The sequence below is a fragment of the Ruditapes philippinarum genome, unplaced genomic scaffold, assembly GCF_026571515.1.
Source record: "Ruditapes philippinarum isolate M1 unplaced genomic scaffold, ASM2657151v2 ctg2394_1_1_1_1, whole genome shotgun sequence".
In the NCBI taxonomy this organism is placed as follows: domain Eukaryota; kingdom Metazoa; phylum Mollusca; class Bivalvia; order Venerida; family Veneridae; genus Ruditapes; species Ruditapes philippinarum.
In genome coordinates this window covers 62,119-74,027 of record NW_026857442.1, presented here as the reverse complement: position 1 = coordinate 74,027, position 11,909 = coordinate 62,119, and the positions used below count along the sequence as shown (strand labels likewise).

Below are 11,909 nucleotides of genomic sequence, written 5' to 3'. Positions count from 1 at the left end.
AACACATATCGAGGGGTGAAAGCGAAAGAAGTCTAAGTGCATTTCTATAAATTTTTTAGGAGAGACAAATAACTGTCTTATTTTTTACAGGTTATATATATCATTATCATTAGTGTATTCTAAAATGAAAATCAGTAAAAGTGTACCTTTAAAAAAGTACTTGGAAAAAAAATGAATGAAAAAGATTATATTTGTAAAAATGTACTTAGACTTTTTTCGCACTCAATATTTGTTAAAATATCACAAATCTGGTAAATGCGAAAAAAAAGTCTAAGTGAGAAGAAGCACGAATTTAACACCCTATTTAGACATAAAAACTCAATACAGAATACGTTTAATCATTACTTACTATTCTGAATATAGCATTTGAAAGAAAGTAATATGAATTTCAAAAAAATATTCACTTGGACCTTTTTCGCACTAAATGGTCATTTAAAACTTGCTTTATAAGTAAGTGATATTCGACCATATAGTTTCATCTTAACCCTTTCCCTCATGAGCATATTGTAAAAAATGGCCGTTTTCATTGAAAAGCCTCCTGTTACAAGTTCAAACTGCCATGAAACTATGAAAAATGCTTCAATGCTAATCAAATGTTGACTGGACAATTGCCTTTGTAACGACATGCTCAGTCTTAAATATCCTGTTACCATGGCAACGAGGGGACATTTCAAAATTGCCAAAAATCACTATTTTGCCTTGATTTTTTCCATTAAAAATTTGTTTCAAAGTGCTGCAATTTCTCAAGGCATTGAGATAGAGTCAAAGGCTTTTCAGCGTTGGTTACACGTTACCTTATGATCGATCTGGGGTCATTTTTAGCCTCTCACAAGTCCAAAATTTTCTTGGCGATGAGGCGGACAACCGCCCCCTTCAAACCCCCCAAACAGAAGGGGGCACATCCCCCTTCTGGCAACCTCCTGATGTATGTTTTGGATGAGGGGCGGCGACGAAAAAGTGCTCACTTTTTTAGCAATTTTTCTCAAACGAAAACATGTGTTTGGGACCGAAATAGGACATATTTTCACTATTTCATGCCTAAAAGAGGGGAGGGGTGTCGAAAGTGCGTTGTTTCGCGTATATATGAGGTGAAGGGTTAACAAAAAATGATGAAAAACCTTGGAATTACCCAAAATCTAGTTTTTGCATCTAAACATGTGGTCTTTCACCTAATGTTGGTGAAAAATTGATGTTTTGTAACATTTTTAATTTTTTTAGTTAACCCTTTCCCTCGTGAGCACTTTGTGAAAAATGGCCGTTTTCATTGAAAAGCCTCCTGTTACAAGTTCAAACTGTCATGAAACTATCAAAAATGCTTCAATACTAATCAAACTTGGCATAAATGTTGACTGGATCATTGCCTATGTAACAACATGCTCAGTCTAAAATTTCATGTTCCTATGGCAACGAGGGGACATCTCAAAATTGCCAAAAATCACTATTTTGCCTTGATTTTTTCCATCAAAAATTTATTTCAAAGTGCTTCAACTTCTCAAGGGATTGAGATAGAGTCAAAGGCTTTTCAGCGTTGGTTACACGTTACCTTATGATTGATCTGGGGTCATTTTTAGCCTCTCACAAGTCCAAAATTTTCTTGGCGAGGAGGGGGAATACCATCCCCCTTCAAACCCCCAAACAGAAGGGGGCACATCCCCCTTCTAGCAACCCCTGATGTATCTTTGGGATGGGGGGGGGGGGCGGCGCCGAAAAAGTGCTCACTTTTTTAGCAACATTTCTCAAACCAAAACATGTGTTTTGGGCCCAAATAGGATACTTTTACTATTTGAGGCCTAAAAGAGGAGGGGGGTCGAAAGTGCGTTGCTTTGCGTATATATGAGGTAAAGGGTTAAAGGAAAATAATATTGTTATTAGATTCTAGGACTAACTCAGGTTTCTACAATTATCATCACAATTAAAAACTGCATTCAGTTTCTAAAATAATGGCATTTGTTGTCTAATTGTGATCATAAACAGAAGTTAAGGTTGATTACCATAAGATAATTACTAAAACAGATACTGGAAGGAATCTGGTTCTTTAATTCTAATGTAAATCCGATGGTCAACACATATAAGCAACTATAATACAATGTAGTACACCTAGTGTTAATCATATGAATGCACAATGAATGGTTAAATAAAAGCTATTGAAGACAGTTTACATAAAATGGAAATTTTCAGATTTAGGCACTCGCACTGGACATAAAAGAAGGGCAAAGACTAAGTTATCTAAAATTCATAATCAAAAAGTTTTAATAATATATTTACAGGAAATAGAGCACATTTGTTGGAGTTTGCATTCTGCTTAATTCACCACCCAAAAGTACATTGTTCTTCATAATTTGAAACATATAGCTTCTTCAAAATCAGCAAAGGATGTTGTCAATTATTTTTTGGCAAGACCTGATAGAAATCATTTTTGTATAATATTGTCTTCCAGTTATGCTCCGGACAAAAAAAAAGCACTGGAAAAGTAACAAAGGGCAATAACTTTGTAATTACTTTAGATAGAGTTATGTTTTTTGTGTTCTGCACTTCCTCTTAGTGTGCTTGACCATTGTGTGAAATTGTTTTGAATTCAAAGCAGTAGTTTTCAAGTTATGCCCAGGACAAGGACAAAACATGTGTCAATAACTCTACAATGAGTCATCATGGAGTTATGGTTCCTGTGCACTGCACTTCCTCTAAATGTGTTTGACCATTGTATGAAGTTGTTTTGAATTCCAACCGTTAGTCTTCAAAAGAAAGCAATGGAAAAAGAAACAAAGGGCAAGAACTCTGAAATTACTTTAGATAGAGTTATGATTCTTGTGCACTGCACTTTTCCTTATTGTGCATGACCATTGTATGAAGTTGTTTTGAATTCCAACCAGTAGTTTTTAAGTTATGCTCCGGACAAGGAAAAGTAACAAAAGGCGATAACTCTGTAATTAGTGGAGATAGAGTAATGGTTCTTGTGCACTGGACTTCCTCTCAATGTGTTTAACCATTGTATGAAGTTGTATTGAATTCAAACCATTAGTCTTCAAGTTATGCTCCGGACAAGGAAAATGCAACGGACGTCTTGACCGACCAACCCACCGACCACCGGGTGACTCCTATATAAACCCAAAAACATCGTTTCGGGGGTATAAAAATGTGATTTTCTGAAGAAATGTCACTTTGACCTCTTTCACTTTCACTCCTCGATATACAGCGAGTCCATTCTTATCGTACGTTTCTTTCTGATGCTTAAAGTTTTACAAAATAATTAAGACAAATTCTAAGCATTAACAATGTAGTAAATACGATGGCATAAAGGGGACGTGGATTTTCTTATTTATAACGTGCACACACGATAGCTATTGCATGGCCACGAGGTACTTTTACGTGAGCACGCGATAGCTATTACGTTCTTAAGGGATAGTTATTGCGTGCGCTCCCGGTAAAATATCTGGCAAAGCTTCGTGTTTGTGCTTCTCAAAGGCCTGACTATGGTAAATGAACAATTGCGGGTGCCACTTGGCCTTGTCGCGTAATGGCAAACATGTTGTTGGACACTATTTTTTTCACTCTGCATGACCATAGACGTCTCAATTTAAGCCGTTGTCGGTTTAAATTTCATCATGGATATTATTTTGACATTTTGGTAGAAAAAATGCGATCAAAGGTAACCGTTGCATTTGATAAAGAAAATTTCAATTTTAGTATTAGTGGTTCTTCCACGTCTCTAAGTGATTTTACTGTAGCAAATGTGACGCTAGAAATTTTTCTTAATAGGAAATAGGTGACCCTTCTTTTCTCATCATTTTTTATCATTTTTTTTTAAAATGAGATAACTTAAAGGATTTGTCCTCTTAAATGGGTTTATGTTTTGTAGCTCTTTGAAAAAATATCAGTTTTCATATAGAAAATAATGGGAATACTATTAAGCGGTATAAAGCCTCGAAGGAGGTGTCGACGTACGAGATGCGAAGCGAGACGCGCGATTCCGGCGAGATGCGAAACGAGTCACAATATTGTATCGTTCAAATATCGACCGATTACGGTGTTACTTTTGGACATAAGAAATAATCTTTTTTTTAATCTCCCTGAACCGCTTTGCACGATGGTCCAATGGGGAAAGAACAATTGTACGATGATGAAATACGACTGTATAATGATGAAACAACGAGAGTGAAATCACGATGATGCGATAACAGGATTGTGAAAATAATATCGCGTTTTCATCATGGCATCACATTTTCATCAACGTTCCATCGTATTTTCAACATCGTTACATCGTGTTTTCAGCGTCGAACCATCACGTTTTCATCATCGTGTCTTCGTTGTTTTACAATCTAGACTTATTGTTTCACAATCTTCAATCGTTGTTTTACCTTCGTACTATTGTGTTTTCACCATCGAACCATCATGTTTTCATAATCGTACCATCGTGCCATCGCGCTTTCACCATTGTACAATCGTGAACGGGATGCAGTATGTTTCAGTGTATACTTTTAGGTTCAGCCAATCAATATTATTGTAAGAATGTAGGTTTTAGGTTTTAGATATCATAAAAAAGCATTAGCAAACCTATTGAACATATGTGACAAAATTTCATACAAAATGTCACGAGACAAATTGATTTCTTATCCCTTTAAAAAGACATGAAACAAATGTGCTTTCTTGTCCCTTAAAAAACTTGATCGGAGAAAATTTGTCCCACGAATTACTTTTTTTTTGGGGGGTAGACATTTGAGGTCCCATTTGTCTCATGTTGGACAAATGCGACCGCATCAATCTTACGAAAGACAAATGTGCTCTTACAGAGCGGTTATTGTCAAGAACTTCAAGTCAGTGGTTTACTGGTTCAATCCTGACGCGAGGATTTTATTTTCAAAATCCGCTTATTTGTTTTATGAATTATATTGCGTAAAGTGCTATGTAGAATATATTGTCATTTTTTAAATCAAGTGACTCCTAAACAATTAATGTGTAAACCATTTATTTCATTATGTATTTGAGAATTAAAGATGAAAAGGGCAAAAACTATAGAAAAAAATAAAGTGATCAGAACCAAAATTTAAACTCAACCTGTTTTTAAAAATAAAGATGTATTTGAGTCCATTGACCAAATGAAAAGTAATCAAGTGAAATTAATATATTTCCTTGAAAAAGGGCCATAACTATGTAAAAATTTAGTGGCGTTAAACCATATTTGATCTTGATAGGTATTTTATGATGTTTAAACGAACTGCTAAAAATAATTTAAATGAATTGACTCTTTGAAGACATACCATCTTAAACCCTTATTTTGTGCAAAATTAAAGATGAAAAGGGAATATTACTATGTAAACATTCAGTGGTCTGAACTCGAAATTGACACGTATTTTCAAAGAGTGAGACCATTTGGAACACCAGTGTCGCGTAATTATCACACGCGTGGTAATGTTAGGGGTAGTGCCGTAAGAATCACACGTACGGCCTTAAATTAACTCCAAAATCGTTAATTCATACGCCATTTTAGTTTAAAGAAGGAATTCTGCATATAATGGTATAATTTTTGTGGGAATTAATTACACACGGGAGCATGTATTGCAGTGATTTTAAAATAATTATGACAACCTTCGTTATGACTAATTATAATTATGTTCTGATAAATATTTTTTTAAAGTTTTAGTTTTACTTATTAAATGTGTTATATTAATTGTGTTTTCACTTAGTGTTCAAGACAGTTGTGATTTTAAATATTGATAATAGCTATGAGTGTTTGTTATATTTTGCCAGTGATGTAAATAGACACTCATTGTGTCATTTTTTCTTATTTAGAATAACATTATCTTAACAAATCGAAGCTTTTGAACGTACGTTATTACATTAAAAAAAGGTTATCAATAAAAGTGCAATCAGATAGATCATTTTATAGTACTAAAATGTATAATTTGTATTAGAAATTTGAAAAGTGCACGTGTTCGATTATATCGCGCCGAAGTTACAACGGCCATGCGTACGAAATTATATTAAATTAAATCAAACATATTTTAATTACGTATAGTATAATACTATTTTCCCCGTAATGTTGTGTCTACATGTGTCTTCGCTGAAGGTTTATGCAAACTTTTATAATGTTTTGATGTTAAATCAAACTTGATCTCTGAAAAAAATGTAAAAACTGCCTGCGACAGTAAAGTCGTGATTATCGCAGCATGGTTTAATATTTAAGCCAACATACTAGAATTAACAATATTGTTTTCCAAAATGAATTGTTTCCAATAATTGTCTTTCTTATTTACATATATGTTTGTTATCCAACACACCGGAGCATCTTGAAAAAAGTAATTGCAGGGAATTGAAAAAGAAAGAATTTTTTTTCAACTAGATCAAATGATCAATGTCATATCCGATTGGTTATATGCACAATGCGTGTGCCAATTCTCATAAATTCGCTAGGTGTGAAAGTTAACATTATGCACTTAAACACGAAGCATACCGTTTCAAGTGTTTGACTTTCCTTATATCAATTTATTGACAAAAAGGGGTGTCGATAAGTCTTGTATAAAAACACATTATTTATTGCCTAAGTATTTTACTACCTGATAATTCTCTTATTAGCATAATAGCGTAATGCTCTGTACGGTAGATACTGCCGTGTACTGGAATAGGCACTTTTTACATTTATTTCTTTTTTGTTTTTAGTTGTTGATGTTGCTTTTTCTAACAACCCGTGAATTCCATTTGAGAACATTGTATGCACATATTCGCATCCAACAGGTTAAGTATAAGTCAACACATTTGTGATTAGGGTGATAAATGGGCAACGAAAAAAAATATATTCACCAATGAGTCAAAATTTCAAACTGAATATAATTGATTATTAACAAAATTACGCACCTTTATAAAACTACCTCATTAAATAATTGTTCACAAGTGTATTTTATTTAGAACATATACAAGTTTAAAAAGAAGCATGCGAGAGGTCTTTTTGCAGCTGTTGAAGATTTGTTAATTTCGAAAATATTTGGAGATATAAAAGGCACCAGAGATTTTCCAAAACGCACATAAAGTAATCAAACAATTTTAAGTCCCAGATTAACATTAATAATGTATATATCATTTGATTGGAATAAACAATATATACTGCTGCATGCCCGGCAAGAAAATCAAACTTGAGAAAAAGTTGTGCCATTTGCGCCAAAACATCTCCGTTGCGAATATTAGTCATACAAGTTCAAAGCAAATTTTCGGTACACCGTTCACTCGGTCATATGATAGTACTTCTTTATTTTCGGAAAATGAAATAGTAAAACGCTATTCAGAAAACAAGTATCGATCTATACAGTTTAAAGGATTAAAAATGGAATGAATCATTGCCCGTAGTGTTAAGTAACGTAAATGATATTGTTGTGTATAACTCTGTTATTCATTGGTCAGAATGTATTACTAATAAGCCCCGCCTACTAACCCTATCTTAGCATGCCACGCTCTGTATCAAATCAGTTAATAAACGATAATTCAGCATTAAAGACGTGTTACTTCTCTATAGAAAACATAACAATCTGGCGACGAGGATAATTGAACATTAAATTTCAGGGATTTTATCTATTAGATATTAATGTTATTATCATAATATGTGTAAAATTCTGGATTTAATTTATAAGTGTTAAAATGGCTGCATTAATTGGACATTTATCTGGATTTGATGGCAATTCAGAATCATGGACATGCTATCAAGAACGTTTAGAGCAGTACTTTTTAGTAAATGAAATAGACGACGAGAAAAAAGTTCCAGCTTTATTAACTTTACTTGGAGAAAAAACTTACGGGTTACTTCGAAATTTGACATCACCGGACAAACCTTCAACACAGTCATATGACTATCTTTGTGAATTATTGAATAAACATCTTAACCCAAAGCCATTGATTATAGCTGAACGATTTAGATTTCACAAACGAAACCAAGCGGCGGGTGAAAGTGTAAATGATTATGTAACTACACTGAAGAAATTGGCAGAACATTGCGATTTCCAAGCCAGCCTAAACGATACGTTACGGGATCGCTTAGTTTGTGGACTTAAAGATGAGCACATACAGCGTAAACTATTGGCGATGGAAGACTTCAGTTTACAGAAAGCTGTTGAAACAGCAGTTGCTATGGGAACAGCAACGAAGGACGCCGCAGAACTTCAGTCGTTGACCGCAAGTGTAAATAAGGTTGAGAAAAAAAAACCTTCGAGAAGAGTTGAACACAGGCCACGGCAAAAACCGGCAAACGCAAACTCGACCGTGAAACAAAACGGAAAGTGCATTTACTGTGGTAAAGATAATCATGCATCTTTCAAATGCCGATTTAAGAATGCCATTTGCCATGCATGTAATGCACATGGACACATTAAAAGTATTTGTCTGAAAGCACGTGCACGAGACGTACATGCCATGAAAAACAACGACGTTCCTGTGATGAGTATAAATTCCGTGACCAAAGGTTCGAGCAGGAAAATCACCATCACACCAGAGATAGACGACAGACCCTTACAAATGGAAGTCGATACGGGCTCAGCTGTTTCTCTGATGTCAAGAGAAGAGTTCCAGAAGTGTTTTGGAAATGTTACATTGGATAAGCCCACATCAGTGTTAAAGACATATTCTGGTGAAGAAATACAGCAAGCCGGAACAAAACTGGTAAATGTAAGGTACAATGGACAGTCAAAATCGCTGAAACTGTGTATTGTCATGGGCAACGGTCCCGCATTGTTTGGACGGGACTGGATGAATGAAATTGTATTGGACTGGTCACGTATTGTACATGTGAATTCAATTGATGATCACTCAACACAAACACGTATAGCCGATATTATGAAGCGATATGAGTCAGTGTTTTCCGACGGTATCGGGAAAGTTAAAGATATTAAAGCAACGCTATCTGTCAAAGAGAATGCTTCACCGAAATTCGTAAAAGCTAGGCCAGTACCATATTCGTTAAAACCGAAAATAGAAAAGGAATTAGACATCCTAGAAGAACAGGGCATTATTACGAAAGTGAATACATCAGAATGGGCTACACCTATTGTGCCCGTTGTTAAATCTTCGGGAGGAGTTAGAATTTGTGGAGATTTCAAAGTCACCGTAAATCAAGCTATAAATGTAGATAAATACCCACTTCCGAGAATATATGACATTTTCGCAAATCTGGCAAATGGAAAGAAATATTCAAAGTTGGATTTACGCCAAGCATATCTTCAATTGGAGTGCGATGACAAAACAAAACAAATGTTAACGATTAACACTCACAAAGGTCTATATTCTTATAATAGATTGACATATGGAGTATCATCAGCACCTGCAATATGGCAAAGAACAATTTATCAAATTCTTCAAGGAATACCAGGAGTACAGTGCATTCTCGATGATATGGTCATTACAGGAGAAAATGATCAAGCTCACTTAAATAACTTAGAAACAGTAGTGCAACGGTTGTCAAAATATGGTTTAAAAGTGAATAAAGAAAAATGTCAGTTCTTTCAAGAGAGGATTACATATTGTGGTCATGAAATTGATGAAAACGGTCTGTGGAAATGTAATGATAAGGTGGATTCTATTTTAAATACACCACGTCCACAAAATGTCACATCTCTCAGGGCATATCTCGGATTACTAAATTACTATCATAGGTTCTTAAATAACCTAGCCACGGTAATTAAACCGCTTAATCAACTGCTAGAAAAGGGGCGTAAGTTTGTTTGGACTAAAGAATGTCAAAACGCGTTTGCGAAATCAAAAGATTTGATTACGTCAGAACCCGTCCTTACGCATTACGATCCGAAATTACCCGTACGGTTAGCAACGGATGCTTCCCCTGTCGGTATTTCTGCAATATTATCACATGTAATGCCTGATGGCAGTGAGAAACCAATTGCATTTGCAAGCCGTTCGCTATCAAAGTCTGAAAGAATGTACGCGCAAGTACAAAGGGAAGCTACTGCAATATACTGGGCAGTACACAAATATTATCTGTATCTATATGGTCGAAAATTCACGCTGATAACAGACTGTCAAGCACTGTTGTCTATATTCTCTCCGAGCAAGGGCATCCCTGCCACTTCTGCTGCGAGAATACAACGATATGCGGTTTATTTGTCAGGCTTGATTATGATATAGAATATAAAAGTACTAAGAAACATACTAATGTCGATGGAATGTCACGTTTGCCCGCGCCATCAATATTAGAAAATGAATGTAATTTGAGGAAGTATTTTTCAATGAACAATTTGATAAACTTCCTATGACTAGCGCGAAACGCAGCGTGTGTCTACGAAAATGTAAAATTTAAAGTAAACAAGGGCTGGAGAATGAACTGAGAGAATCCAGTCCTGAAAAGTTGTCACACGCGCCCGAACGAATTAACTATTCAAAAAGGCTGTTTAATGTTGGAAATTAGAGTTGTTATTCCCAAGGAACTCAGAGGTCAAGTTCTATATCTTCTGCACTGTAGCCACAGTGGAATAGTTAAAATGAAAACATTTAGCGCGAAGTTATGCCTGGTGGCCTGGCATTGACTCAGACATTGAACACATGGTGAGACAATGTCAGGGCTGTCAAATGCAGCAGAAAATGCCCGAAAAAGTTCAACTTCACCCATGGGAAAATGCGCGTTCTAATTTTGAACGCGTTCATGTAGACTTTGTAGGTCCATTTCAAGGTCATATGTTCCTAGTAATAGTTTGTGCTCGAAGCAAATGGGCTGAAATAGAGGATATGGGAAATTGTACGTCTGCCGAAAAAACAGTCAATGTATTAAGGACCATATTTAGTCGTTATGGTATACCAAAACAATTGGTAAGCGATAATGGTGTACAATTTACATCAGATTTATTTGCGCAATTTATGAAAAATAACGGTATTTTTCATATAAGAACCGCAGTTGCTAAACCCTCCACAAATGGTTTAGTGGAACGTTTGAACGGCACTTTTAAGTCAAGAATTCGAGCAATGAAATTTGATAAAGGAGACCTAAATCTAAAGTTGGCAAATTTCTTGTTAACATATCACAATTCTGTACATCAAAGCACACAAAAAAGTTCTGCGATGATGTTTATGGGCAGGATTTTGCGAAGCAAGTTAGACTTATTAAAACCGGATACAGACGGTAATGTCGAAAAACAAAGAATGAAACTCGCAACATCGGAATCGCGAAATTTCCGTGAGTTTAAAGAAGGAGACTCAATAATAGCGCGAGACTATAGGCCTACTTCAACCGAAAAATGGTTATCGGGTACATTTTTATCCCGCGAGGGACCTCTCATGTATAAAATTGATATCGGTAACAATCAAGTCTGGAGAAGGCATGTTGACCAGCTACGGAAATCAGAAATGAATAATGAGCTTCCTCGCCGAGAAAGTTCACCGTTAAACATGATCCCGCTTAATTTGTCAGAAATGCCAGTTATGACCGAGAGAAATGACCCTTTGTTAGTAACTGGTAATCCTGAGAAAATGCCATCATTAAATGAAAATAAAAGATCAGATCAAATGTTAATGGAACGAAGATACCCATTGAGAGAACGCAAACCACCTAATCGTTTCTCATACTGAGTTGACTACGTAACTGTATAAACATTCGAGAGCGTACAGACAGTTAATGTGCTATCTAATTAAACATTACACTACTTTGTTGTAAAAATACCACTGAATGAACTCGTGTGAACTGTAATAAAAGTCAAAGGTGAATTACGAACAATAGGTCGATAGTTTGATCTGGTTTACGAATGAATTAATCTCGTATATCTCATGTTGTTAAATTATTCTACCAGTTGTCTCTTTCTTGTTATTTGATTATATTTTTAGTATTAATTATATGATAATGGACTAAAATGTTAAGAAGGGAGAACTGTTGTGTATAACTCTGTTATTCATTGGTCAGAATGTATTACTAATAAGCCCCGCCTACTAACCCT

The 11,909-nt window shown here is 35.3% G+C and overlaps 2 protein-coding genes across 2 annotated transcripts; both read left to right on the top strand.

Moving 5' to 3' along the window:
* The first annotated feature begins 7,623 nt into the window (after nucleotides 1–7,623).
* On the top strand, nucleotides 7,624–10,113 carry LOC132749780 (uncharacterized protein K02A2.6-like). The gene has a single exon (XM_060739676.1). The coding sequence runs from the start codon at nucleotides 7,624–7,626 to the stop codon at nucleotides 10,111–10,113; it is 2,490 nt and encodes an 829-aa protein (XP_060595659.1).
* Nucleotides 10,114–10,527: 414 nt separating this feature from the next.
* LOC132749779 (uncharacterized protein K02A2.6-like) lies at nucleotides 10,528–11,547 on the top strand. Its single transcript, XM_060739675.1, has one exon. It carries the CDS (start codon nucleotides 10,528–10,530, stop codon nucleotides 11,545–11,547), a length of 1,020 nt encoding a protein of 339 aa, XP_060595658.1.
* Nucleotides 11,548–11,909: the final 362 nt, after the last annotated feature.

What these genes read in the sequence shown, in the direction of transcription:
- LOC132749780 (XM_060739676.1), top strand. Translation starts at nt 7,624, where the DNA reads ATGGCTGCATTAATTGGACATTTATCTGGATTTGATGGCAATTCAGAA.
- LOC132749779 (XM_060739675.1), top strand. Translation starts at nt 10,528, where the DNA reads ATGGTGAGACAATGTCAGGGCTGTCAAATGCAGCAGAAAATGCCCGAA.